The sequence below is a fragment of the Pseudorasbora parva genome, chromosome 19 (genome assembly GCF_024679245.1).
Source record: "Pseudorasbora parva isolate DD20220531a chromosome 19, ASM2467924v1, whole genome shotgun sequence".
NCBI classification, from domain to species: domain Eukaryota; kingdom Metazoa; phylum Chordata; class Actinopteri; order Cypriniformes; family Gobionidae; genus Pseudorasbora; species Pseudorasbora parva.
In genome coordinates this window covers 31327495-31355247 of record NC_090190.1, presented here as the reverse complement: position 1 = coordinate 31355247, position 27753 = coordinate 31327495, and the positions used below count along the sequence as shown (strand labels likewise).

The following is a 27753-nucleotide window of genomic DNA, read 5'->3' as shown; positions in this document are numbered from 1 at the left end:
ACTCAACATTTTAAGGCAACCAGGTTACTTACTTTTTTAAGTTAAACCAACAAAAACCAACATTTTTTTTTACAGTGTACTAACAATCTCAAATGACATCAAATCGAAATTATAGTCAAAATTTGGCGCTAGAACATCATAAAAAGAACTGAATACAACACTCCAAAGTGATCATTCTTTTTTAATGTAATGCATCATAAGTTTAACAGTGGCAACAGAGGTGATGTTGCAGCATTATTAGGGAAAGTAAATTAAAAGGAAAAGAGGGCCCAAACAACACATCTATTAATTATAAAAGAACAAAGTGAAAAGAAATGCAAAATTACGTTTATTGAACTAACAGAAATGTGCTTTGTCTAAAACAACAACAACAAAATAACAGACTTATTTAGAAAATCTCTCTCTCTCTCTCTCTCTCTCTCTCTCTCTCTCTCTCTCTCTCTCTCTCTCTCTCTCTCTCTCTCTCTCTCTCCCTCTCTCCACTTAGACTAGTCTTAAAAGTAAGTCATCTAATTTTTTTCTTTAAGACTGGTACTAACTTTTTAAGATCAGTTACATAAAATGGTAGATCGGTTCAATTTGAATTAGAAAAGTAAGACTGATTACATTTGGACTAATTGATAGTTAGTCAAAATATGGCTTAAGACACAGTCTTAACATAGTGGCTAAGTTTATGCAACTAGCCCCTGGTCTATTCTATAAGTCTATAAGTTTCACTTTCGGTCATGTTTACACATCAGTTCCCACTGCAGCCATTAGCACATTTCTGGCATCTTCTGCTATGTCATTTAGAGCTCTCTTCAGCATTATTGAGACTGTCATATAGGACATTCCTCCTGCCACCACAGTGCCTATAATGGGTATGAGGCTTGCAACATATTCAACTGCATTTTCAGCCACAATCAGGGACGCAGCACCCAGTAAGGGTAATATTGAAGCAGGGTTTATCCCAAAATGCAGAGATGACTTCATCAGACTCTTCAGTTCCTCAAGGGTCTTCCCAGATCTTTCACAGAGTTTCTGTAGGGATGGATCATCCAGACCAAACACACTGTAGTACATTTCTGTCTGTTGTATTATAATGGCTACATCCACAGCACATGAAAGACCGGGAAGAGGAACTGTAGCCACTAAAGCAGACAGCAAGGCTATTTTTGGAATATTTGCCTGTAGAGCTTTCTTCTTTTTCTCATTTATCTCCAGTGTAATATTTGGCAAAGCCAACAGCAGCACACGTCTCTTATGCTGTGGAAGCTCTTTCTCCATCCTCTCCTGCAGCTGATTTAAATCATATTTGCCGAGTTTAAAGCTAGAGATCAGGAAGACGACAGGATCATCTATACCGATCTTTCTCAGACCTAGACAGAATCAAGAAAGGACATCAAGAAATAAGACATTTTATATAATACCATATACCATATATATCATATATAATTATTATTATTATTATATCTAATAAATGCTATATGTATAATTATCAGTATATAATACTTAATATTACAGCTGTTATTTTATAATGTAACCATTTTAAACCATATCTTAATCTTTTTGTTGTTCAAATCACTTTCATAAACTGAATAACTTACCATTTTCACAGTCCTCTCTGATTTTATCCAAAGTCTTTTTCTGGTCAAAGTTCTTCTTCCTCTTCTCTGCATCAATGCATGAGTCCATCTTAGAACGAACAAAATAAAACTTTTTCCCCATTCTCATGATCTCTTTGGCCAGCTGAGTGTGGCATTCTCTGAACCGATCTGAAGCAATGATGATGAAAAAATCATAGCGTTCAAACTGAACCAGTTTAAGATATTCATCGGCTTTGAAGTTTGGTGTTCCAATGCCAGGAAGATCCCACACTTTCACATTTTTGTATTTAGGGTGAAGGTAAACTTCAGGCTCCATAGTGGTTTCTACTGGGCCAGTTTCAGCAGAGCCCTCTTCTTCATCTCCTAAACCCCTGAATGCATTGACGAACGTGGACTTTCCAGAACCCGACTCTCCCGTCACACCAATGTTAAGTTCAACAAGATCTTGCTTTTTGAGGTAATCTTTGATTGTGTTTATTGCTGATGGGAGATCCTGATTAGATATGACATCTTTGAGATTGTCCAAGTCCGCCTCAGTTATCACATCATATTCTTCAACAATATCCATCTAAAAAAGAACCGTCAAGTTTAACAGTTTTATAAAAAAAATTAAAACAGTCAAAAATATGTTGCTTAAAACAACAGTTAAATAAGCTAGTCATCCCTTTCTGTGTGTTGACCCATTTTATCTGATGGAAGGGGAAATGGGCCATCAACTAAACAGTTTATTAATTTTTATGCCTTGTATCATTTATCCATATAGATCCTGTCAAGACCTGATTCGTATAACCATTTTTCTTAGATGTTCAGTAGTTCAATATGAGTATACAAATCATACACTCATTATTATGGATCTTTTCATTGTGATAATCAAGATGTACATGAAGCCTTTTTTGCATTCATTTTAAGTTTTGTAAAATGATCTTCCCTGCCCACTTTAACAAACTGTAGGCTAGGGTATGCAGTTGATTTATGCCAGTTGTTACTGAGGCAATATAGTTTAATAAGGCCAGCTGATTTTTGAAACTGCTGATATTAAATCCTAGCCTGACAAGCCAGACCCACATCAAGATGTTTGGTCTGGAAACTCACCATAGACAGGGCTCAATCTGAGGGGCGGGATAAACGGTTGTCTTTCAAACTCCCTCTGCACGCGATAGGATAGCGCTACACCAACCAGAGCAACGAAGGTGAAACAGAGCTCGCTGACAGATTAAACATTCGCCGTATCCGGCTCCGAACACATCTTCCCTTTTTAAGAATGACTTCAGTACCGTTCTTTGTTCTTTTCTCAGAGAAAAGCTTAACTCCAAGTCTTCCAGAGTCGCGGTCAAAGCTGATTCGACCACAACTCGGCCGTCGTCATTATGGCCCCGCCCGCCGACTCTATACACAACACGATTGGCCCGTCCAGATTGTGAGGAATACAGCTCAGAAGGGTATAGAGGGAATGCACATGACGTCATCGTCAGCTGGCGTGACTGTGATTACGCCCCGCTGAGTGGCAGAAAGACTGAGAGGCAGCATTGGTTTACAGCGCGAATGCAGAGAAAACACACAAAACCAGGCCCTGCGCCAGAAGGGGTGTAGGGGGAGGCTTGTCCACGGACCGCATAGTCATCGCTGTTCTGAGCTTGAGACGGACTTGATAATAGCGTGTAATTTTCTCATTCAAACCAATGCCAACTGCTGCAGCTTCTGCTTTAAGAGTGAAACGCTGCACATAACTGCTTGTCTAGGATATGTAATCCTCTGTAATAATTCGTAATAATTGCATATTATCAGCGAAAAGGAGCTAGCAAAAGATCCAGTGTGTATCTGTATTTGCACTCGTCAATGATTACATTTCCAACGTGTTTTTGCCTCGGTGAGTAATGTAGCCAATCACAGACATGTTTGTGGACTTCTACAACGGAATTGACCAATCACAGGTGTTTAATTTGGAATCACTTACCGCTCGAGCGTTTGTCCAGGCGCTGAGTTCAGTTAAACACGCGCAGCAAACCTCTGTAAGTGCAGATATTGTGAAAAAAATAGATTCATTGTATACTAACATCACTGCGGAACTTTGTGAGATTGCGTTTATTGAATGAGTGACAGCTTTTAGAGAATATAAAGTATATTACCACCACTACACGCTTCAAAACACTGACCCTAGACCTTTGGGGGCCCTAAGCAAAATTTGGTTGGAGGCCCTTGACCGTTTTAACAACCCGTTTTCACTCCCAAGGCGTCAAAATCCGAAGCATGGTCAAGTGCCTTCCGCGTCACAGTTAAGACGCTAAAGGTGCCCCTGGGCGTCATTTTGCGACGCGCTGGGTGCTCCATTCATTACAATGATAAACCTTTGGCGTCATAAACAGACGCATTTCATTATTTGCGTTTATAAAAGCAGACATGATTTTATTAATATTTAAAGGCTACTTTTATATTTTTTAGCAACTAACTCCACTCCTACCCTAAACCTACTCATATCTAAACAATACAAAACACATAACAGGCAAATAAATGTACAGTCACAGGTATTTATTGCAAAAACGGACCAAAGCAGTATAAAAGTATTTAACTCATGTTGCATTCCAAGTCTTCTGAAGTCATACGATATCTTCATGTGAAGAACTGAGTTGATCTTGATGTTTTAATCGCTGAAATGATGATCCCGCTGCTGCCCCGTGAACGAACTCATTCATATCTCATTCAAATAATTCAAAAGACTCCTGAGCATGACGCAGCCGGTCACAAGACACACGAGAGCCAATGACATTTTACAATCAATGCTGACGTAATGACGCAATTGGTCACAAGACATACGAGAGCCAATGCAATTTTACTATGAAATCTCACGTAACGGGCGCCAATATTTGAAATTTGATGTGTTTGTTGATGATCTTCTGCGGATGGAGATGCTGATCGCTTTTGGGGATTTTCTTCATACAAATCAATCGTTTGGCCTCGGAAAACTTGGATTATTTAACTTTTTTGAATAACTCGTGGATGCAGTAGTATGTTATATCCTGTGTTTTATATCATGTTCAGACAAATGGGTAGGTTTAGGGATGGGATGGGGTTGGGTTACATGTTAAGCATGTCTAAATAGCGTAAATAAAATAAATGTAAATAAAATTATGCATGCTGATTAAATTGAAAAACACACTCAACATGTCATAATGACAAAATCATAAACTAATACAATTTCACCATGACGATAACATTCCTAATACCCAGTGCGTCTGTGTATGACGCCAAAGGTTTCTCACTGAAATGAATGGAACACCCAGCGCGTCGAAACACGACGCCTTGGGGCACCTTTAGCGTCTTTATTGTGACGCAGAAGGCACTTGACCATGCTTCGGTTTTTGACGCCTTAGGAGTGAGAATGGGTTGGTTTTAAGTAAGGCCTAAAGAAAAGCAATGACTACCTTATAACTATACTGTACATATATCTACTATGTTACTTTAAAATTTTGTAGTCTATTAAATTATGTTTTAATTATATGTAGCCTACTGTATTATAATTATCTTTTTTTTACGCTGCTGGTCCTGAGTCCGTATTTCGTTCTTATGTGGTAACATGTACAGAACGTCAATAAAAGACCTTGAGTTCTTGAGTTGAGTTCCATGTTTGATGTCTAACAGGAAATTATGATACCACTGAGCTGAATGGCAGTGCAGTGCAATGAACACACACAGATGAACTTGCTGAATAAAAAGACTGATAAAGTGATTTTCACTGACCATCAAAAGAAACATTTTTAATTGACACCAGAGTTTAATAGGCAAAAACAGCACACGATAACAAATTGTGCTGGACAATAAATTGGTCAATAAATTATTGCGATAAATGATAAGATTTTTCGTTCTAAACCCATTTTCATCTAAAATAATGATAATGGCATAATAATAAGGTACACCTTTTTTAAAGATCAATAAACTTTTATCTCTAAAGACTCTGATAAGGAAAACATTTTAAATATCCACAATAAATTAACAAAACAAACAAAAAACAAGAAAAGCAATGGACTCTCAGTCTGTTAACAAAAAATACACTTGAATAAATACCAAAAGCAATAAATAAAATGGATGAAAACTGCTTTAGGTACACATTAGGGGTGGCACGGTTCACAAAAGCCACGGTTTGGTTCGTATCACGGATTTAGGGTCACGGTTTTTAAGTTCTGTACGGTTGTTGTTGTTGTTTTTGCTTTTACTTGTTAACACTCCAGAAATTTACCTCAGCATAATATGATATATAGCTTACTTATCCACAATTCAGGATACAGTATTAACACAATTGTTATATGTAATCATGCACAAACTGAACTTGACTATCTCTGAGGAAAGCTAGAGATTTTGATACAGCAAGAGAAAGACATTGATGACATGCTTTCATTTATTTGGCAAAAAAAAGAAGGAGAATGTGTATTGCTATCTCTACAGGAACTTATGTGCCTTTTTTAGACACAAATATTGAACTGAAGAATTAACTTGCATTTATCAAACGGCCAACTTCAGTGTAGCTTTAAGCCTTGTTTATACTTGACGCGTCCGCACAAGCGCGGCAAAAATTGCGTCAACGAGGAGTGCGGGAGACCCAATTTCGCTTGGCGGTGTGCACGTCAAATTTTGTAACTTTGCGTGCGGCTCCGCAACCGAAGAAGCTCGAGGCGAATCTGGCCGAGCATGACGTCTCATCACGCCTGCACCCAGTCTGCGCTTCGAGTATAATAAACACCTCCCCAAACAGATGAGGCGAGGTGCGTGCGCTCTCTAGGGGGCCCTCTGCAGGCCACGGGGCCCTTTGCAATTGCAAGGGTCGCTTAGTGGCTGGGCCGGCTCTGCATCCACATATACATGCAGGATTCACTTGAAAAATATGATGAATGACAGTTATAAACATTCTTGTCGAAATGAGGCTCCTAAAAATGTCAGGAAAACACGATTCCTGGCTGCATATCATCATCCATGAATGATGAATCTTTGGTAAGTTGTAAGGATCGTTTGCTCTACTCCTGTTTTCCTCCATGAACTCCAGTCACGCAGCAGCTCTTCTGCCACTCAGCCCCGGCTGAGGGGGCGTGTTACGGCGGGAAAGTGAAGTCGATGCATTCCCTCTATTGAGAGTTCCCAGACGACACTTGCGGGCAGATTAAATTTGCTGCCGCTAGGGTGCGTCTAGATTTCTAGTCTGGACGGCCCAATCACATCATGTATAGAGTCGGCGGGCGGGGCCATAATGACGACAGCCAAGTTGCGTTTGCGTGCTTCTAGTAAACACAGAAACTGGCGAACGGCGGCGGTCTTTCGAATCAGCTTTGACCGCGACTCTGGAAGACTTGGAGTTAAGCTTTTCTCTGAGAAAAGAACAAAGACACTGAAGTCATTCTTAAAAAGGGAAGATGTGTTCGTAGTTTAGCCGACCGGATACGGCGAATGTTTAATCAGTCAGCGAGCTCTGCTTCACCTTCGTTGCTCTGGTTGGTTGTAGCGCTATCCTATCGCGTGCAGAGGGAGTTTGAAAGACAACCGTTTATCCCGCCCCTCAGATTGAGCCCTGTCTATGGTGAGTTTCCAGACCAAACATCTTGATGTGGGTCTGGCTTATCAGGCTAAATGAAACATGTATACTTTAAGACTGTTTAAAGTATTTTTTTATCCTCAAACTATCTTTTGCTCGTTGCCAGCACACCTACCATATGACTGAAAAACAGAAGAACAACTCCACAAACAGCAGACCAATACCCTTGAAAGTGTCACTATTATTGGAGGACCAATACTTTTAGAATGGGTAAGTCATTCTTTCAGACTAAATTTTTTTGCAAAATGTAGGCTGATTATCACTAACTTTTGGTTAACGTTTGGATATGCCTTCATGTTTAAATGTATTGTTTTTGCGGTTTGTGTTTTTAGGAGAATTTCTATGATGCATCAAGTAAAGGGTACCTGGCTTGGTGTTTGAAGGCTGTATACTAGAACCTGTCTGGAGATGGTAAGATTTAACATATAACATGAGAGAATCATGGCCACAAACATCTCATTTGTTGGTATTTGGCTAATAGAATTGAGTCAAACTAATTGTTTTCATGATTTGACAGGTAGATGTTTTCTGTTTGATTTTAGACTCAACAGATTGGGAAATCACCTGCCCATAACATCACAAAGTCAGGAAGAAGGGAACAAAAATCATTCCAGCAGATGACTAGTAAGTGAGATTTCTTAAGGGTTAGTTCACCCAAAAATGAAAATTCTGTCATCATTTACTCGCCCTTATGTCGTTGGACACCCGTAAGACCTCCATTCATCTTCAGACACAGATAAAGATATTTGTGTTGAAATCCGATGGCTCAGAAAGGCCTTCATTGACACCAGTGTCATTTCCTCTCTCAAGACCCATAAAGGCACTAAAGACGTCGTTACAAAGCCCATCTGACTACAGTGGCTCTACTATCATTTTATGAGGCGACGAGAATAGATTTTTTACGCACAAAAACTAAATAACGGCATGGCAGATTTCAAAAGACCGCTTCATAAAGCCTCGGCGCAATTTGAATCATTGTCCCTCCAAAGACAGTCCATGCAACTACCACTTTCAAGCCACAGAAAGGTATAAAGGTACATCATTAAAGTACTCCATGCAACTCCAGTGGTTTAACATACATTTTCATTAAACTATGCAAATGCCGTGCTTGCAAAATAATATATATTGTGACAAGTCTCCCGAGCTCTCATCAGCGTCGCCCTGGCAATTGATGGAAAACACCTGCACACGATCAGCATGAGCCGGATCGTCACAGCTGCAGGCCATCAGGACCGGGCTTAAAAGCCTTGACTCTGGGACACCAGTTTGAGCACGATCTCCATGCAGCACTACGCTAACCTGTCTCTCTCTCTCTCACCCAGACTGCAGCCTGTGACGCTCCGGCCACCTCGGCACACCTACGTCACCGCTAGCACCAGGGCACCAGGAAGAAGGACACATACAGCGCACCTGCACCTAAATCACCACGTTTGTCACTGTTCATCCAAATAAATCCACCCTCTGGGGGCTTTGCACCAATTTCATTGTTGCGTGATCCTTCATCCTGCCACACTGGTGGAGAATGCGGGCAAGAGCGTGAAGGATCACCAACCACCCCCTCAACACTGACATTGTTTTTTTTTCTCACCCACGCAGTCAACCGGATCGGAGAAAAAGGCGGCGCTCCTCCCCCATCATGGAAGACGACATCGAGCTGTTCCTGCAGCTATTTGAGACCACGGCGGTGCGGGAGAACTGGGACCGGAGCGAATGGGCGCGGCTGCTGGGACCCCTGCTGACCGGTGAGGCACAACAAGCCTACTTTTCATTGCCCACTGAAAGGGCTGACAATTATGATGCATTAAAGAAAGAAATCCTCGGACGCCTCGGGCTGTCGTCCATTTCAGCAGCACAATTGTTTCACAACTGGGAGTACAAGCCTCGTCGCCCAGCCCGCGCCCAGGCCGCTGAACTCTCCAGACTGTCCCGACACTGGCTGCTCGAAGGAACAACCACCGCGGGTCAGGTAGCGGAGCGTGTCACGATCGACCGTCTGCTCCGAGCTCTCCCGCCGCCCACAAGGAGGGCGGTGGGAATGACGAATCCAACCTCCATCAGCGAGCTCGTCGAAGCCATCGAGTTGGCGGAGGCGGCGATGCACCGCGACCCTGGGGAGCGAGTGCCGTCTTTCCCCCGGAGGGTGGTCCAGGAGCAATGCGCGCCGGAAGGTACCCAGCGCGCAGTACACAGGCCTGCGGCTCCCGGCCCAATCGACGAGCCGATGCCCACGGAGGAACCGGTCCCACCGGTACGTGCATGGTTGGCTGGCTGTGTCGTCCATCAGGAGCCGCCCCGCGGAGCCCCGCGAACGGAGGTGAAACTCAATGGGCGGCCGGTTCTGGCCCTTCTGGACTCGGGGAGCTCGGTCAGTCTCGTCCAGGCCGCCATCCTACCGCCCCAGAAGAACTCCAAAGCCCAAACTCCAAACGGCCTGTTGTACTGTGTCGCCCAGCGGAGGGGGGAGGTCAAAGAGCTCCTCGTGGTGCCGAGGACCAAGACGGAGGTGATCATGGACCTAGCCCACGGCCATCCGGTGGCCGGCCACCGGGGAGTCGCCCACACCATCCAGCGGATCCGGGACCGGTACCACTGGCCAGGCTTGGACGGAGAAGTGAAGCGCTTCTGTCAGGCCTGTCCGACCTGCCAACGGACCGCACCACGAGGTCCTCCCCCCAGCCCGCTCGTTCCGCTTCCCAGCAGCGGGGTACCTTTTGAGCGAATCGGAATGGACCTGGTGGGGCCGTTGCCTAAGTCTGCCCGGGGACACCGTCATCCAGCACGACGTCCGAACGACATCAGGGGTCATCGTGAGGCGGCGGCCCTATCGGGTCCCAGAGGCTCGGAGACAGAGCGCACTCCCCGCCCACCCCTATGTTCCCCAAGATACACCACTAACTTTAATTACCCCCCCAGCGCGACGCTTGGGGGGGGGGGGGGGGGGGGGGGGGGGGGAGTGTGACAAGTCTCCCGAGCTCTCATCAGCGTCGCCCTGGCAATTGATGGAAAACACCTGCACACGATCAGCACGAGCCGGATCGTCACAGCTGCAGGCCATCAGGACCGGGCTTAAAACTCTGGGACACCAGTTTGAGCACGATCTCCATGCAGCACTACGCTAACCTGTCTCTCTCTCTCTCACCCAGACCGCAGCCTGTGACGCTCCGGCCACCTCGCCACACCTACGTCACCGCTAGCACCAGGGCACCAGGAAGAAGGACACATACAGCGCACCTGCACCTAAATCACCACGTTTGTCACTGTTCATCCAAATAAATCCACCCTCTGGGGGCTTTGCACCAATTTCATTGTTGCGTGATCCTTCACCCTGCCACTATATATATATATATATATATATATATATATATTATAAATGGAGTTGAGATTTTTTGAGCAAATAAAGCACTTGCTTCATAAAAATGAGGTTAAACCACTGGAGTCACATAGATCACGTATGGTTTCCTTTGTACCTTTCTAGGCTTTGGAAGTGGAGGCTGAATAGGCTGTAAATGAAAGGACAGAAATTTCTTAGATATTATTAAAAATATCTTCATTAAGTGTTCTGAAGATGAGAGTCTTACGGGTTAAGAACAACATGAGGGTGAGTAATTAATAACAGGATTAACATTTTTGGATGAAGTAAGCCTTTAATGTACTTGGAAATCAGTCAATTCTAACCAAAATAGTTTATTGTTTGAGTCACCAAAGTCCAAGATGATTGAACTTTTTGCACCATAAACTTGCTTTATTTATAAAATAAAAATAGTATTAATTGTAATTGGTCTGGTATTGTGTTGTTTAGGGAATCAGCATTCCAGAGAGTTGTATCTACACAGCCTTTCCTGCACTGCATATGAAACAACAGCTGAACTGTACTGTTAGCAACTTGACACAACTGATCCACAGATATCCTGCGACTGTTTTTTCATCTGCTGAATGTTGTGTTGACTCAAGTACTGCTGTTCTGTTGCAAAGTTGAAGGTACTGAACCAACTTCACTGACACAGGACATACATTCACTGACATGCAGGACTTGAAATATTGCACACTTATAAGCAGCTTTAATAGCTTATGAAAGAAATGCATATATTATCCCTTCATCATTTATTTTAAACTTCTGAGATGTAAATGGACTTGCTCGTAAATAAAGAACTAGTTTAAAACAACTTTTTGCATTCTTTATTTTTTTTAACTTTACAATGAACAGAGTGTGTGTGTATGAATGTATGTGTGTGTGTGTGTGTGTATATATATATATATATATAGTTGAGTAGATTGATTTCCATTTTTCTGAAGTGTAGATCAACACCAGAACAGTGTAGAATTTTAACTCTGCCAGTGATTTCTACAAAGCTGCACTTAACTCTGTAAGAGTGTTGTTGTTATCTGCATTGGTGTTAATATTTTACTCTATTAGAGTTTATTGTAACACTGAGTTGGGTGTTGTGAGAGGCAACACTTTTAAAAGTGTTGAATTAACACTTTGCAGGTGGTTCCCATATATACATTTTTAAAGTGTTGAAATTAGCTCTTTTGGTGTTGATTTCCGGATTTCAAATTATGTAATTTCAAATTATGTTGAAATGTAGGTGAGGTTATAAGTTATGTAACTTGAAAGTAGGTTATGAAACTTGAAACATGTAGGCTGAAATAGAAGTGATTGTTCTGTACATTGCTTATTTTTGTAATGCAAGTTATAATTTGTACATTAAAAAATATTTTTTATACATTTAGTTTGTCATACAAATTAAAATGTGTAAATGAAAATAAATTGGTACTTTTACAACTTTTTATAGAATATAACTTAAGTTTAACATCAGAAAAAACAGAAATTTAAATTAACAGCTAAAAAAGAAGATAACGTTTGTGCTGCTGCTGAAATGCACTGTTGTCACACACCCGCTATAGGCCATTTAATGACGCTTGGTTTAGTGTAGCAAAGTCTGGAATTAGGCTACTTTTACAATGTTGCTGTGGGTTGTTTGTAGCCCATAGTACACAGGTTTAAGTTGTCTTTACTTTAGCAATAGTTCTATCGCCTAACCCCCGTGGTTTGGCATGTTTAGGTCATGATTATGCTACTTTTGATTAGCAATTGGATGTGATTCGTTGTGCAGACCTGGCAACCCTGTCCCTCGATTTGCCCTTTCACTTGCGGGCTTCACTTTTGGACACAGCTAGTGTGCCAATTGGGACAGAGGCTAAGTAGCTTGTGAACTTGCGGGCTCAGCTGAAGTGCACATCGATGTGCACAAGCAGCCACAATGGGGCCCCCTTCTTTAAAACGACCATTCTTTATGACGAACGGGACACCCTATGGCGCACGCAGCGACCATTATAAATCCACAAATTAAAGAAGTGCACATGAAGTGCCATTTGGGCAGGCTATAGGCCATGTCCCAAATGGCAAACTAAACCCTCACGGTCTTCCTCTGAGTCCGCATTTCACCTTGTGATGTCGCTTTGACTGCCAGTGCCAGGAAGAAGTCTGCTGTGTAGCTCGCACCCATGGGCTCGGCAGAAGTACGCATGTTTTTAGTTATTTGTGTGTTTTACATGTTATGTTTATGCTGTATTTTTGTACAAATTTTATGTTTTTACCATATCATACTTGCTTCTTAAGCTACCTCTTGGCCAGGTCGTCATTGTAAATGAGAACCTGTTCTCAACTGACTTACCTGGTTAAATAAAGGAAATTATAAAATGACAAATGGGACACCCTGCGGCCTCGTGGACTTAACGACACGCGCTCGCAGCGGCGTAAGTCCTTTGCATCTTCTGGGTCCTAACAATAGGCGAGTGAATGACGCCTGGCTAAATAATAACAACGACTGACCTATTGCAAAAAAAAAAAAAAAGAACTGTATTTAGGCTACTGTAAATGACTGGACCTCAGTTTAGTAGGCTACTTATTATTTAGAGACAAATTTGCACCAACATTTTAAAGATATCACTCCCTATTTATTTAATCATAGCAAAATTAAATGTCTTAAGTTAATTTTTCATCTGTTTTTTGTATTTATAGTATTTTAATCTTATATCTGTTATTTAACAGCTGAGATAGTTATTAAATGCGGATCTAACCAAAACAAGCTTGTGTCTTCAGATTAATTCAAGTAGCCTATAGAATAGCCTATAATAGCGTAGTTCTAATTGGGGCACTGAGTCAATATTCAGAAATTATTTATTATTATGTTTTGAACTATAATCTATACTAGTGTTTTGCTGTGTTTGTTGTTAATGATTTAATGATTAAAAACAGTGCTGCGGAGTTTCTGGGCATAGCCTAACAAAAATTCCCAAATAATCAAATTAGCCTAGGCCTATAGCCATCTGAACAAAATGTGGACAAAAATATACAAAAATATATATCAAAACACTTAACATCAATAATAAAAAAAAAAAATATTGAAAATACTGAAACAACCATGTTTGCCTTCAATGTGACCTAAAGATGGCATTATTTTATTTGAAAAAGTAAAAAAATAAAAAAATAAAATCAAAAAGTAGGCCTATTTTAATGACAAAATATTTTATTTTTTATTATATCAGGAAATATGTTAAGCTGTCATTTAGATCCCACCTTTGGGGCATGATGTCACATAGCCTATCACTTCCATTCAGGGTAAATCAAGAAAAAATGTATAGCCTACACTAATGAACCAATACCACATAGGCCTAAATGTACTAGACGTGTGACATTAGTGTGAGAAAAAAATAAATAGGACTCTGAAGAACCCCAAGTGGATTTGCACAAACTGAGACAGTAAAAAAGCATTACCCTGCTCTCCCCTACATTTTATCCGACTAAAAAGTACTGAATTATAAGAATGAAAGATCTTACCTTTTTCGGTCTCACTTTGAGCTTCGAATGACGCTGTAAGAATGAATAGATCAAGATTGGAAGCGTAGTTTCCTTCACAGATGTGAAATTTACTGCTTTTAGTCCTACGAATAAAAAATGAAGGCCTACATTCAATAAATCGAATCACTTTAATGTGAAACTTAAAGGATTTTAAGTGGTAGATTTGTTTTCTACAACAATAAAAAACATTCCCTTAAATGCATTTCACAGCAATTTTGTATTTAAATATATTCGATAATCGTTTGTTGTATTCTGTCGGCTCACACTAATTTATTATTTCTGTGTAAAAGCCTAACTAAATAAGATTGCTGTCAATTGTAAAAGCTGGAGATATTATTCTTACCAAATTCTTCTGACCAATCCACACCGCAAGTATGCACTTGTTGAAATGAAAAAACGCAAATCTAAACTTTTCCACGAACGCAAAGCGAGATCCACCCAAAAGCTAGCCTACTTTCACTTTCACTGCTATAAATCACCAAATGGAAAGCCCATTCCCGCCACATAAAAAAAAAAAAAAAAAAAAAAAAAAAAAAAAAAAACTTAAGACATAATTATGCAACGGTCTCATTAATAACGTACATAAAAAGTCGAGAGTACAAAATTATGACTCCACATATAGCCTAATTGTGAAAACGTTCATTCTGATGTGTTATTAGGCCTATGTAAATATGATCCAGAAAACCATCAGAATATGGTGTAAATCACGATTTCCCCAGAGAACTGGAGTAATATAATTACACGTCCATGATCTGACTCAGTCACCTGAGGATGGTGCTGTTCTGGGATCATATTTCCTAAATAACAAATTATGTGTAATGCAGGAGTTTCCTATGAATTGTATTGACCTCCACGTGCTAAGTTTTGATAATAATATATTAAATAATAAATTAATTGATGTAGTGATGTAGACATATATATATATATACAGGCCAAAAGTTTGGACACTACTATTTGTAATGTTTTTAAAAGAAGTTTCTTCTGCTCATCAAGCCTGCATTTATTTATTTATTTGATCAAAAATTTAATACATTTAATATTGTGATATATTATTACAATTTAAAATAATTGTTTTTCAATTTATTATACTTTAAATGATCATTTATTTCTGTGATGCAAAGCTGAATTTTGAGTATCATTCCTCCAGTCAGTGTCACATGATCCTTCAGAAATCATTCTATGATGATTCATTTTCAAAGTTGGAAACATTTCTGCTGCTTAATATTTTTTTTTATAACCTGTAATACTTTTTTATAATACTTTGATGAATAAAAAGAAAAAAAAGAAAAGAAAAAAAAGAAGCAAATGTTATAAAAATAGAAATCTTTTGTAACAACAGTATACACTACTGATCAGTAATTTGGGGTCAGTCATTTTTCTTCTTTCTTTTTTTGAAATAAATCAACAATTTTATTCAGCAAGGATGTGTTAAATTGACAAAAAATGATTGTAAGGGAGATTTATATTATTTGAAAATATGTTTTATTTTGAATAAATGCAGTTATTTTGAACCTTTTATTCATCAAATATATTAGGCAGCAGAACTGTTCCCAACACATAATAAATCAGAATATTAGAATGATTTCTGAAGGATCATAATAGACTGGATGTCACATGTGACACTGAAGACTGGAGTAACGATCCTGAAAATGTCTCGGTTACGTCTGTAACCGTAGTTCCCAGAATTGGGAACGAGACGCTGCGTCACCACTCTGGGAACGCCTCTGCGTGATTGCGTCTTTAAGCACGTATGTCATCAGTCCAATAGAGAGACGGAACGTCATAGGCGGGTGAGGTCACTGACCCGGAAACTATAAAACCACCGGTAAACACACGCCGTAAGCTTCTGTAAAAGGCTGAAACAAGGCGCTTGCGGGTATGCGGGGAGTATGGCCAGGTGACGCAGCGTCTTGTTCCCAATTCCAGGAACTAAGGTTACAGACGTAACCGAGACGTTCCCGTTCATAGGGAACTCCCGCTGCGTCACCGCTCTGGGTACGAGAATACCCCCATCCCCATAGGAGACGAATGCCTGCCTGTGCATGTTAAGAGGCAAGCACCCAAGCCCCCGGAGTAGCATTAATGTCTAGTTCATAAAACCGGACGAAAGTGTGCGGTGAGGACCAGCCTGCCGCATCGCAGACATCCTGCAGGGAAGCCCCTGCCAACAGTGCCTAAGAGGCGGCCATACTTCTTGTGGAGTGGGACCGGACAGCCAAAGGAGAAGGCTGTCCAGCTGCCACATAAGCAGGTGAGATAGCCACGACCACCCACTTGCTCATCCTCTGTTTTGTCAGAGAAGCACACTGACATGGTGCCCTCAGCGACGGACATTGGGCCAGAAACCAAGGGTCCTTCCACATAACCAAGGTGCGGAGACACCGCCGCATTGCCTTGGTCACGCGAAAAGGGTTCCCCTTTGGGGAAAAGCCCTTGGTTTTGAGCCACCACTGCAAAGGTCTCATGTACAGCAGACCCAAAGGAATCACGCTGGACACTGCTGCCATCAGACCTAACAGCCTCTGAAACTGTTTTACAGTGAGTGGCTGGTCTAGTTTCACCCCTTTCATGGCTGAGAGGATCGACACTATGCGAGGCTGAGACAGACGAGCCTGCATAGAGACCGAATCCCAGTTCACTCCTAGATACGTTATTTTCTGCACCAGAGAAAGAATGCTCTTCTTGGAATTGAGCCTCAGCCCCAACTTCCTCATGTGCTTGAGAACAACATCTCGATGTTGAGCCGCGAGACGAGCTGACTGTGCTAGGATCAGCCAGTCGTCGATGTAGTTGAGTACGCGGATCCCCTTAAAGCCAACCTCAGGAACTTCTGCGGAAGGATGGAAATATGAAAATAAGCATCTTTGAGATCTATCGTGACAAACCAGTCCTCGGACCTGATCTGAGACACGATCTGTTTGAGTGTAATCATCTTGAACGACCCTGTGAGGGCACCGCGGACGCACGGATACCGTATGCTGCGGTAAACACCATCCGCTTGCGGAGGGGATCACCCTCACCGTCCTGGGCCCGGAGGTGTCAGAACTTCTTAGACGCAGCCTTCCTCGAAGTAATGACTGTCCGCAGATCAGTCTTACCCTTGGAAGGCTGCGCCTGAGACCGCCGACCACCGGCCCACCCTTTTTGCGGGGGTGTGCGGGTGGCGACGCTCTGTTTCTGCTAAGCTCTATTTGAGAAGCTCGTACTCGGTGCCTGCTGCTCCCGCCCAGCAGCAGACGAGACCTGGGGCTTACGGGGGAGAAACTGCTTGAATTGCTTCTTTGCCTCCAGGAACCTGTCGGTAACCGTGGTGACAGCGTCACCGAACAGGCCTCCCGGAGACAACGGCGCATCAAGCAGAAAACTCTTATCCCGTTCTTTAATCCAAGTGAGATTGAGCCATAAATGTCTCTCCGTGGCCACCAGGGCTGCCATAGAATGGCCATTTTTTACGCATCTGGCCGTCTCCTTGGTGGCCCGGAGAGCAAGATCAGTGGTCAATCGGAGCTCGTTAATCTTATCAGCTCCGATTCTCGCCCAGGTCTCTTAGCAGGCTAGCCTGGTATGCCTGCATGATGGACACAGTGTGCAGAAATGCGGCAGCCTGAGCTGTTGTGGAGTATTCTTTGCCCACTAACTAAGATGTAACTTTGAGAGGTTTAGTGGGCAAAGATGGAGCTTTTATGTCCGATGCAGAATCGGGCGAGAGATGGCTCGCGAGCATCTCTTCTACCCTAGGCATTTGAGCATAACCGTGTCTTTTGAGCCCTGCGATGTTACTATATACAGATGTATGGGGGCTGAAAATTCGTGAAGACATGGGCCGCTTCCACGATCTCGACACCTCAGTGTGGAGATCAGTGAAAAACGGCAAGCTCCGCCTTGGAGGCTGAGCAGAGCGAGAGGGGAGAAAGCATTCGTCAAGCCTGCTTTTAACTGAGGCTCGCTCATTATGCTCATGTGGCCAGTCGATATGTAATTTGGCCACTGCTCTGCTCAAAACCTCCATGAGTTCCTCACTAGCAGGGGTCTGAAGTGGCGAGTCTTTAGCACCTACATCAACGCTGCAGACATCCACCTCTTCAGCGGAAGATAACTGCAGTTCCGCGGCCGCCCCCCGGAGCCAGAGCCCGTCTCAAACCCCTCCGTCAGATCCAATTGTAATCCCCACGACATGAGCCGCCGCTAAACCTCGGCAACAGCGGGACCCGTGTCGCGGGGAACGCAAGCCGGGACGCCCTCCTCAAAGAGCGCCCGGCGGGATCGCAGCACGTGAAGAGGCAGTGCCTCACAATGCTCGTAGCCGGCACCCTCAATGCCGACTGCGCGTGCTGCTCTCCCAAACAAACAACACACATCAAATGTGTATCCCCGCTCGTGATGTAGTGTGAGCAGGGAGGAACACACTTTCTGTAATGCTGTTCGCTCACCATAATCTCTCTCTCTTGTGTTATATATAGTGTGAGTGCAAACGAAAAAAAAATAAAGTCTGAACTCAGACACAAACACAGAGCGCTTGTTGAAGGCAACAGAAGCTAACAGTGTGTGTTTGCCAGTGGGCTTTATAGTTTTCGGGTCAGTGATGTCACCCGCCTTTGACGTTCCGTCTCTATTGGACTGATGACATACGTGCTTCACGACGCAATCACGCAGAGGCGTTCCCAGAGCGGTGACGCAGCGGGAGTTCCCTATGAACGGGAATTCAGCTTTGCATCACAGAAATAAATGATAATTTAAAGTATAATAAATTGAAAACCAAATATTTTAAATTGTAATAATATATCACAATATATTTTTTTTAAATCTGTATTTTTGATCAAATAAATGCAGGCTTGATGAGTAGAAGAAACTTCTTTCAAAAACATTACAAATAGTAATGTGTCCAAACTTTTGGCCTGTACTGTACATCTAGAAGAGCATGAGGGTGTGTAAATGACATTGATCAATGACATCAAATAATAAAATAAAGAAAGATACATCATCAAAGAAAGATCATAATTAAATCATCACTTTGAGGACAAGGAAAGAGAACAGGTAAGTTAAAAATATTGTAATTTAACCTTATTTATTAACTTTCCTATTTATGACACACCAGATATCTATTTACTGAGGCTTAAAATGATTGCATGATTATTCAGAGCTTCACTGATCCTTTTTGTTTATTGAAGGCAAGCTATGAATGAATTCTGACAAAAGTATTTAGTAACTCATTTATGAAAATCAGTACAGTGAGAATAAATATTGTCAGGTCTTTTGTCAAATGCAGGCACTGACTCAAAGGACCCAAGAGCAATTGTACACACCCAGGTTTGAAGTTCATCTCAAAAGGAAAATTGTTTTCATTGTAGTAATGATAATGTTTGACATTTGCATCCAAAAGGAAAAACACATGCAAATCTTTGCAAATTCTGATCAGCAACAAACAAAATAATGAAAGGGACAAATAAAATAATGTGATTACTGAGCAATGTAAGGGAAACCCAGACTCAACAATGAAGTTAGAACCCACATAGATGTATTTATTAAACACATTATATTCAGGTGAGTAACATTCAGGTGAGTATTCAGGCGGAGAAACTGAGTGACTGAATAACTGATAGACTTGGAGGAGTACATTAATGAGCCAACACAAAAAAACAGCAACTTGTCACAAAGTAATAAATGTTGTTAATGAATGTATCATGAGTAATTAAATAAATGTAAACATGTGATCTATATGATACATGTTTATTCCAAATTTTGTATTAAATGTCATACATGTTTTTGTTTTTGATTAACCTAATAGCAATTATTTCTAAACGCTGTTGAATATTCTGGTCATTTTCTACATTTACACTTCAGTCTCCAGTGAAGCCATCAGCACTTTCCTAGCGTCATCAGCGATGTCATCCAGAGCTCTCTTCAGCATTCTTGAGACAGTCAGATAAGACAGTCCTCCTGCCACCAAACTGCCAATAATTGGAATGAAGCTCACAAGTAACTCAACGGCATCTTCTGATATGAGAAGAGATGCAGCACCCAGCAAGGTTAATACTGAACTGGGGTTTATCCCTTGATGCAGAGGAGACTTCATCAGACTCTTCAATTCCTCTACGGTTTTCCCAGATCTTTCACAGAGCTTCTGTAGAGATGGATCATCCAGACCAAACACACTGTAGTACTTTCTCAGCTCATCTGCTATGATGGCTATATCTGCAGCGATCGAAAGACCAGGAAGAGGAATAACAGCTAAACAAGCAGATAGGAAAGCAACTTTTCCAATGTTTTCCTCCAGAGCTTTCTTCTTTTTCTCATTTATCTCCAGTGTAATATTCGGCAAAGCCAACAGCAGCACACGTCTCTTATGCTGTGGAAGCTCTTTCTCCATCCTCTCCTGCAGCTGATTTAAATCATATTTTCCGAGCTCCCAGCCAGAGATCAGGAAGACGACAGGATCATCTATACCGATCTTTCTCAAACCTATGAGAAACAATAAAGGATTATTATATGCATGTTTTAATAATAAATGTATGATTAGTATATGCTAATGAATTCAGTGTAATTCAAATCCTTTGAGAAAAACATTGGTTCAATTCAAATAATCTTAAAGAAAAAATTGTGTTGCTCAAAACATTGTATTGTGAACTTAAACTAACTAACTTACCATTTTCACAGTCCTCTCGGATGGTATCCAGCGTCTTTTTCTGGTCAAAGTTCTTCTTTCTCTTCTCTGCAGTAATACAAAAGTCAATCTTGGAACGAACAAAATAAAACTTTTTCCCCATTCTCATGATCTCTTTGGCCAGCTGAGTGTGGCATTCTCTGAACCGATCTGAAGCAATGATGATGAAAAAATCATAGCGTTCAAACTGAACCAGTTTAAGATACTCATCGGCTTTGAAGTTTGGTGTTCCAATGCCAGGAAGATCCCACACTTTCACATTTTTGTATTTAGGGTGAAGGTAAACTTCAGGCTCCATAGTGGTTTCTACTGGGCCAGTTTCAGCAGAGCCCTCTTCTTCATCTCCTAAACCCCTGAATGCATTGACAAACGTGGACTTTCCAGAACCTGACTCTCCCGTCACACCAATGTTAAGTTCAACAAGATCTTGCTGTTTGAGGTAATCTTTGATTGTGTTTATCGCTGATGGGAGATCCTGAGTAGATATGGATTCTTTAATATCCTCCAGGTCCTCCTGAGTTATTACACAATAATCTTCAAATGTAGACATCTAAAAAAAGAATCATATCACATGGTTATGCGGGGGTGGGGTGGGGGTGATGGGGTTCATCACGTAATTCATATGGTCTTTCTTTTTTGGAAATGTACATCATATAAAGCCTACAAAATTAAACAAACAATAAAAAGTCAAAATGCACAGATGAGCCAAAACATTATGAACATGAATATATTGTACTCCCCTCATTCAGACAATCCAGAGTTGGTACTGTCACTCGATGCTGAAAAGGCATTTGACCATGTTGAATGGATCTTTTTCAGGTCTTAGAGAAGTTTGGATTTGGTCCTACTTTTACTTCCTGGATTAAAATAGTATATGCAGCCCCTAAAGCTTCAGTACGTATCAATAATGTCTATTCAGAGTATTTAAAACTACAATGAGGCACAAGACAGGGTCACCTCTCTCCATTGCTATTTGTCATAGCGATTGAACCCCTTGCAATTGCCCTACGATCCACTTCCAGAAATGCAATCGCACTTCAAATGTGGCCTTTAAAGTGCACGTCCTTCACATTGGAACACAGCTTGGATTACTTCAAAATTCACCCTGCCCAGCTGGTCCTGTCAAAATGGCACCCTAAACCCTCACGGTCTTCCTCTGAGGCCCTGTCCCAAATGGCACACTTCATGTGCACTTTCGGTCTTGTGTACTTACAATGGCCGCTGCATGCGCGTGTCCATTAAGTTCACAAGACCGTAGGGTGTCCTATTCGTCATTTAAGCTTAAAGAAGGGTGCTTGTGAGCGAGCTACGCAGAGGACAGTTAAAGCAGCATTACATCGTGAAAGTGCGGATTCAGAGGAAGACCGGTCCGTGAGGGTTTAGGGTGCCATTTGGGACAGGGCCTAAGTCCGCACTTTCACAACGTAATACCGCTTTGACTGCCGGGATGAAGTCCACTGCGTAACCAGTGCGGGCGCGGCAGAAGTGCGTGTCGAGGGAGCATATCAACCTCAAAGAGGGCACTCGCGAGCACCCTTCTGAGACCTAAAATGACAAATGGGACACCCTGCGGTCTTGTGGACTTAATGGACACACGCACAGAGCGGCCATTGTCTCAAGTCCACAAGACCGAAATTGCACATGAAGTACTTACAAGAGCAATAGGCCTATATTTTATCACTGCTCAAAAAATAAACGTAACATTTTAAATGGGCCGTTATGTAGTAGGCTATGTTAAAATAACTAAGCAACATTATGTTTACTTCATGTTTAAATAAGAGGCTGTATTAACTTGTTTTGGCTCTTTTCCTTGTTGAATGAAATTACATCCTTTATTTTGAGATAAAATTCAAGACAGGATATAGATACCTTATTGATACAGCACATAATTAGGATATTATTTTTCTATTGTTAAATTAAATATGCATTCTTATTATGAATACTGAGTACTGAATACGAAATGATAAGGTTAAAAGATCTTACCTTTTTCAGTCTCACTTTTGAGCTTCCGAGGATACTGGAATTAGACCAAGAATGCAAGCTTATACAGTTCCTTCACAGATGTGAAATTTATTGCTGTAAGCATACGAATAAAAGTTTTAAGTACATTTAATAAATTAAATCACTTAATGTGAAACTTACTTGACTCGTTAAAGTATTATAGATTTGTTTTCTACAACAAGAAAACAACTTATCCCAAATGCATTTCACAGCAGTTAAATATGTTTTGTAAATATATTCGATTATCGTTTGTAGCCTATTCTGTCGGCTCGGTGTCTATATGGACAGGTCTAACTAAATGAGATTCCTGTCAATTGTAAAAAACACAAACAATACAAAACAAAAAACATTGCGATAGAGAAGTAGCCCAGGCTGCATCATTCTTACCAAATTCTTCTGAGCAGTCCACACAGGATGCACGTATTGAAATGAAAAACTAATTGCGCAAAGCTACTTGTCCACCCGAAAGAAAACTGAACAACAGCGAGATCCACCCAAAAATACTTTCACTTTCACCGCTATAAATCGCCATAGTGACAAGAGTGTAAATATTTATTCGGAGTTTCATTTGCTAACATTTGTACATCAACTAGCCTATATGTGTACTAACAAAAAGACTAGTTTTCTTATTGCATTGTTCATTTTTACTATATGTTATTTTCAAAATCTTCAACTAGTTCACAAACTGTAGTTTAAATGGTTAGGCTATAGGCTCAGGATTTGTATGTTGCTTCAGTCATGTGTCCATTGTAGTGGACATGTAAAAAATCGAATAAACAATTAGGCTATTATGACAAAATTAGATTCAGTTTTAAGATTCATTTCTAAGCAACAATTAAGTAGGTTGTGAGTTTGCGTGCGTGCGCGCGCGCGCTCGATTGGTCTCTGTGCGCTCTCTTTCGCACTCACATTAATTCATTCAAACCTGAAACTTTTTCACTGAGCAAAACATACTTGTTTAATTCTTTTTGTTGGTTGCAGGGGGTGAATCTTAGTAGTCCAGGTGTATGTATGCACTTGCTGATTGTTTTGATGGGTATATATTATTATTGCATGCATTATCATCAAGGCATCAGTGTGTGTGTATGTTCCTGTGTATTCATTAATCTCACATCATCCACTATTGCTGTTTCATGAGTTCACAAAATAGTCAGAGTAATCAGAGAGTGGCTCCGAGCTCGGTATTTAGGCCTGATATTCCCCTCGTATTTCTGGTTAGGATAGTAACCAGGTAAATGTGAGGAGACGGGGTGGCGGAGGGATGCTGTCGAAGAACATAAGTGACATAAGTTAGAAATACAAAAAAGCTGTAACATTGTGAAATATTAAAATATAAAATAACTTTTGTATTTGAATATATTTTAAAATGTCATTTATTCCTGTGATGCAAATCATTACTCCAGTCTTCAGTGTCAAATGATTCTTCAGAAATCATTCTAGTATGATGATTTACTGCTCAAGAAACATTTATGATTATAACCAATGTTGAAACATTTTTTTAGGATTCTTTGATAAATAGAAAGTTCAAAAGAACAGTGGATCGTTTATACACTGGACGAATATAGGGTGATTCAAAATGATTCATCTGTGTGCAACGAGTAAGATACGTTTGTGGATCTGCGCCGCGCATTCATTGACTTGTGAGTCAAAATCCAAATGAATCAAATAGGATCGACTCACAAGTCAATGAATGCATGTGCAGCACCGTTTCCACAGATGCAAATTTTACTCGCACAGATGAATTATCTTAATACTAAAATCATCTCATAAAATAGATGAACACCTCACAACAAACGACGCACGACAAAAAAAAAAAAAAAAAAATTGCACGAGTCAGAATTCGGACGCAATTCACAGTGTATATGCCAATCTTAAGAAAAAAAATGAATACAAATATGATATGGTTTGGTGAAAAACAAACTGAAACTCAATGTATTAAGATTATCCTGGCCGTTGGTTGTGTAACTTACGAGGGCGCTCATGTGACTATTATTAACATTGCAGTTTACTCTAACGTGCTGAGGAGAAGCACACAAGTTGTAAAACATAAAGATGAACAAAAACACTAAATTAAAATTGAGATAATTTTTATAATTATATTTTTGTAGGCCACTTACCTCTAAAAAAATATGGTCGTTGTCCTGTGTCTCTTTTTCGCGATTGAAGTCTGTTCAGCTGCGCTTGCTTTGGTTGATTGGTGGATGTCTTGAAGGTGCATTACCGCCACCTGCTAGATTGGATTGTGGCGCATTCGATAGGGACACATTCTAAATTCTTTATTAACTCTGTATTCTTTAGATAAATAATGAAATGCATGTACATTCTATATGATTTAAATAATAATAATAGGCTTTCTTATTGGAAGAGTCAGAAATCAAACACGCATACAATTTGAACTCTTCCAGAAAAATTTAAAGAAAGGCTTACAATTACAAAATTTACATTTATGTATTCTTTGTGAATCCACATACTCGTTGGTGTACTCATCGTATCCTTTGAGGATAATAAATGTGCTCAAATTCACACAAATGTAGCCAATTGATTTGGACTTGCCTTAACTTGTTGAATAATGTGACAGATAGATTGACCGTAAGCCTCACCGGTGGAGAATTAAGATGACCAAACATCAGCATTGATTCAATGTTTGTCTTTTCAACACTGAAAAGCATGGAATTATCAACATTGATCCAATATTATTTAGCAGTGAATTTTCAACATTGGTCCAGTATGGTGTTAGCATTGAATTTTCAACATTGATCCAATATTACTTAGCATTGAAATTTCAACCTCAACCAAAATGATGATTCTGATGGAATTTCAACATTGAATCAATGTCACCATGCTATCTGGGTTGTGAGCATTAGCATAACGTAAGGTTTTAGAATAAACACGAAACGCACGTGTTCGCTGTCATGCGGTGAATCGGCCAATCGTGGATCAGCTGTGTCGTCATCAGAGCTTTTGCATCCACCTGCAGTCCCCCTTGAGAATCTGCAGCGGCTGCATCGGCCGGCTGCTCTCGAATCGCTCTCGCGGTACTTTGTTGACATACGTCACAGTCACGTGCTGTCGGCGCTGTCTCAAGTCGGACAACATTTCTAACCGGCATGCACTGCTTCAAGTCAGCCGCCGATCGGTCTGCGCATCGCTAGGTGAAGTCGAACAAGCCTAGTGACTGTTTGGTCCGGGCATGCTTTATAGCTTCCTGGTCGATGACGTCACCCGCCCGTGACGTATCGTCCCGCTATTGGACTGATTACACAAGTGCTTCATGACATGGCACGCAGAGGCGTCCCCTAGCGTTTCGACGCAGCTCGAAGTTCCCTCGAGATAGGGAATTGTGATTGTTTGGATTGTTTTTCCGTTGAGCCACAGCCGTTCACCAAATCAGTGTTTCCTTTTTTCAGTCATGGCACACCCATACATATGATACACTAGGGGTGTAACCAGCCGGACCTCACGAAAAATGCGTATAAATAGTACGAGTGTGCATTGTCGTGGACTGTATACGCCCAAACTCATTTTGGCGTGCATATGATACGCTGTTTTTCGCGTGCATATGATACGCACTTTATGGAGTATATATGACACTCTCTCTTGGGTAGGTTTAGGGTAGTGGGGTGGGGGGTTCATATGTATAATACGCCATAAAATGCGTATCATATGCACGCAAAAAACAGTGTATCATATGCACGCCAAAATGAGTTTTGGCGTATACATTCCACGAAAGAATGTAAATGTAAATGCTCAGGGAAAGAAAGAACTACTGTCAAATAAAAATAAAGAAAATAAGAACAAAAAACTTAAATACAAGCAGCAGCACAAATAAATACTATTGAGCAAAGATACTAATAAAATAAATGCTTTTCAGATTTTTCAGGTAGGTCTAAATTAGTTTTTAGGTGAAATTGAATAAATTAATCAATTGTAAAATAACTGCACATTTAACGGTTGAAATAAAAAATTAATCCTTATTAAACTTACAAAAGCTATTCAATCAAGAGCAGTGAGTGCAACACAGTCTCACCCCTACTCGTCAAATGTCGCCGAACGGTCAAGGGACCCTGACGTCAGCTGTTGACGCACAGGGTACCCCTAAATCGGCATTTTTCGACGTACTGGGTAATCCACTGATTTCAATGAGAAACCTAGGGCGTCATATACAGACGTGTTGGGCATGTGAATGTTATCGTCATGATGGAATTTATTGGGTTATAATTTTTCCATTATGGCATGATGGAGTGTGATTCTCAATTTAATCAGCCAGCACAATTGTATTTACATTTATTTACGCTATGATGCACGTTTGAAACAGCAGTCAACCCCCACCCCGCCCTAACCTACCCATTTGCGTATTATATGATATAAAACACAGACTGTAACAGACAACAGGCACACTTTATTGAAAAAGTCAAACTATTCCGAGGCCAAACGATTGAATTGTGTGAAGAAAAGACCCAAAAGCAATCACCGTCTCTATCCGCGCCGCGCGCCGCGCGCCGCGCCCCGGCGTCACACTGAAGATGCCACAGGTAGACCCCTCGGCGTCACGCGATGGACGAACTGGGAACCCAATTGCTTTCAGTGGGAAACCTTTGGCGTCAACATTAGACGGCAATTCTATCGGTATGAAATCGCGCTGAAGAAGTCTCATTCAGAACACATCGCGATGTTTGGCATCAGATCACGTGTGCCACATGTTGGTGAGTAGTCATATATTATGTCCTAATATTTGATATAAAGTATTTTCTGCTTGTCGTTATTGATCATGTTCAGTCACTGCATTGTATCTGTCATCATCTCCACTGAGGCTTTGCATTTCTTTGCTTTCTAAATAAACACACCTTGCTAATAGGGTGATTAAACACTGTCACGTGACGTGCTAAAGACCTTTAAACAGTTGTTAATATTTAATAATAATTACTAGGGTAGTTCCAACGTGGCATTTGTAGTAGAAGCACAATAAAAAAACAACACATGCCATGCGTTTACCACAGTATTGGTAGTTTTAATGTGATATTTGTTGTAAATAAACAGTAACCACAACAATTGGTAGTTTTAATGTGAT

At 41.0% G+C, this 27753-nt stretch overlaps 2 protein-coding genes across 3 annotated transcripts; both read right to left on the bottom strand.

Annotated features, from left to right (window-relative positions):
• Positions 1-163: 163 nt before the first annotated feature.
• LOC137047772 (interferon-inducible GTPase 5-like) lies at positions 164-14489 on the bottom strand. The gene is made up of 4 exons (XM_067425639.1): positions 14367-14489; positions 14003-14035; positions 1587-2154; positions 164-1358 (listed from the first exon to the last, which is right to left on the bottom strand). The coding sequence occupies exons 3-4, from the start codon at positions 2152-2154 to the stop codon at positions 730-732; spliced, it is 1197 nt and encodes a 398-aa protein (XP_067281740.1). The 5' UTR covers positions 14003-14035; positions 14367-14489; the 3' UTR covers positions 164-729.
• A 5061-nt stretch (positions 14490-19550) lies between these two features.
• Positions 19551-23171, bottom strand: LOC137047790 (interferon-inducible GTPase 5-like). Of its 2 annotated transcripts, XM_067425668.1 has the most exons (4): positions 23073-23171; positions 22668-22760; positions 20667-21234; positions 19552-20482 (listed from the first exon to the last, which is right to left on the bottom strand). In XM_067425668.1, exons 3-4 carry the CDS (start codon positions 21232-21234, stop codon positions 19854-19856), a joined length of 1197 nt encoding a protein of 398 aa, XP_067281769.1. In that variant the 5' UTR covers positions 22668-22760; positions 23073-23171; the 3' UTR covers positions 19552-19853. The 2 variants fall into 2 exon arrangements, with proteins under 2 accessions (XP_067281770.1, XP_067281769.1); XM_067425669.1 differs by lacking the exon at positions 22668-22760 and having other exon boundaries at positions 19551-20482; positions 23073-23132.
• Between the last annotated feature and the right edge of the window lie 4582 nt (positions 23172-27753).